This window comes from Frankliniella occidentalis, unplaced genomic scaffold (genome assembly GCF_000697945.3).
Source record: "Frankliniella occidentalis isolate FOCC.00 unplaced genomic scaffold, Focc_3.1 Scaffold76, whole genome shotgun sequence".
Lineage (NCBI taxonomy): Eukaryota > Metazoa > Arthropoda > Insecta > Thysanoptera > Thripidae > Frankliniella > Frankliniella occidentalis.
In genome coordinates, this window is record NW_026267206.1 from 327510 (window position 1) to 329238 (window position 1729).

Consider the following 1729-nt stretch of genomic DNA (forward strand, 5'->3'; position numbering starts at 1 on the left):
GTGGTTATGCGTGGTTATGCAGACGGACGGACGGAACGGACAAGCGCAAACCCTCCGCGCTTGCGCAGAAACGGTCTGCTGTGCCGATGGAAGGCAGCGCGTAGATCGAGCTCGGCTCGGTACGCTCGACGAGACCGAAGTTAGCTCAAAAGGACGCACCCCCGGACATTTCTCCCTCCGCGGTCCTCAGTTCTGGCGTCCTCGCTCTTCCGCTGGCTGTCGCTGATCTAGAAAGGTGGGTGAATATCGACTGTGCAATATGGACATTTTGCCCAGAGTGGCGGAGCGTGGCAGGGAAACAACAAAGCAGAAAGCACTACACGAAAACAACCGGTAGATTTGACATGGTTTCAATCAATGCGCAGCATTCATAGACACCTATGCATTCACATAGCACTTCGATAGAAGGGCTAAAACCGCGATTTGAAGGAGTTTTCATTTTAGGTTATGGTGCGTTGAAGCCAGTGAAGCTCAAGCCACCCCATCATTTTGTTTTGAAGGGGTGGCTTCATCTTCACTGGTTTGGTTTCACTGAGGCTAAATCGTTCACAAGGGTGCGCAGTACCGGCACGTTTGTTCCTCGTTGCTTACCTCGGGCGTGTCTTTTGCAGAGCATGGAGGTGCTTCCGGATGACGTGTGGCTGATGGTGCTGGAGAAACTGGAGGAGGCAGCGGACGTCTTGGCCTGCCGCCTCGTGTGCAAGAGGCTCGCCGCGCTGGCCGTGCATCCAGCTGTGTGGCGACACTTAGAAGTCGGCCAGTCCAAACCTTACTGTTCGTGCCCGGTGCTGCGCCTGGCGCCGTGCCTTGACTCGATTTCTGTCCACCTTCCTGCAAAGGGGTGCACCCAGTGGGCGTTCGCCTCGACCAGGTGCGCCGCGGCGAAGTTGTATATTCCTATAAAAGGAAGATCACACGCCGGACTCGCTGCAGCAATCATCTGCAAGCAGGAGATGCTGGGGCGGCTTACTGACGTTGAAATAGAAATGCGTTCCGTGGCAGTAACTGATGTTCCCATACTCTTGGGTACGTTAGCGTCGACATCTCGCTTAACGAGGATCTGCGTCTATGTGTATCTCGGAGGGAACCAGCTGCCAAACACACCCGCTCCGATCCTGGGCGGCACCGCGGTGACGCCATCACTGAGGGAGTTCGAATGCAACCTTTCGCCGTTGACGGAGCCGTTCGTGAAGTCCATCCTGTCCCAGCATGCCACCACTCTCGAGGATGTCTTGTTAGATTTCCCCCTCTCCAGCTTGACCTGCACCTCAACCGCCCTCATTCTGGCCGGCGTGACAAACCTCAGGATGCTGGTATGCGACTGTTTTCCTGGAATGGAGTCCCTGGTGGCCTGTAAGTCGCTCAAGGTCCTGGCGCTCACCGTCAACACCGAGAGTCACTACCGGCCTGCCGTCGCGGGGCTGGCCAAGCTCCTCCGGGGCGCCGAACAGCTGCGCAAAGTAAACCTGACGTACAAGCCCGCGGTGCGCAGCCCCACCGACCTCGGCGGGGAACTCGTCCTGGCTCTGGCCTCCTCCGGTCGGTCCTGCGTGGAGACCCTACACATCACAAACCGTTGTTATCCCTTTTTCAGTGTCGAATATACCCCCCTGCCTGAACTGGTGGCCAGCGCGCTGCCGTCGCTGCCAGCGCTGCGGCACCTCAACCTACAGGACAACGCAAAGAGACCAGACGCGCTTCTGCTGGCTATCCGGCCCGACGTGGCGCC

General features: G+C 57.8%; 2 protein-coding genes across 2 annotated transcripts in view; one reads left to right on the top strand and one right to left on the bottom strand.

Annotated features, from left to right (window-relative positions):
• LOC127749671 (uncharacterized) overlaps nt 1-346 on the bottom strand; it is a 12316-nt gene extending 11970 nt beyond the window's left edge. The window contains exon 1 of the mRNA XM_052268793.1: nt 332-346. Coding sequence (XP_052124753.1) covers nt 332-346 — 15 coding nt within the window. The remainder of the gene's footprint in view (nt 1-331) is intronic.
• The window catches only part of LOC113204184 (uncharacterized), a 4019-nt gene continuing 2306 nt past the window's right edge, over nt 17-1729 (top strand). The window contains exons 1-2 of the mRNA XM_052268794.1: nt 17-235; nt 612-1724. Coding sequence (XP_052124754.1) covers nt 615-1724 — 1110 coding nt within the window. The 5' untranslated portion in view covers nt 17-235; nt 612-614. The remainder of the gene's footprint in view (nt 236-611; nt 1725-1729) is intronic.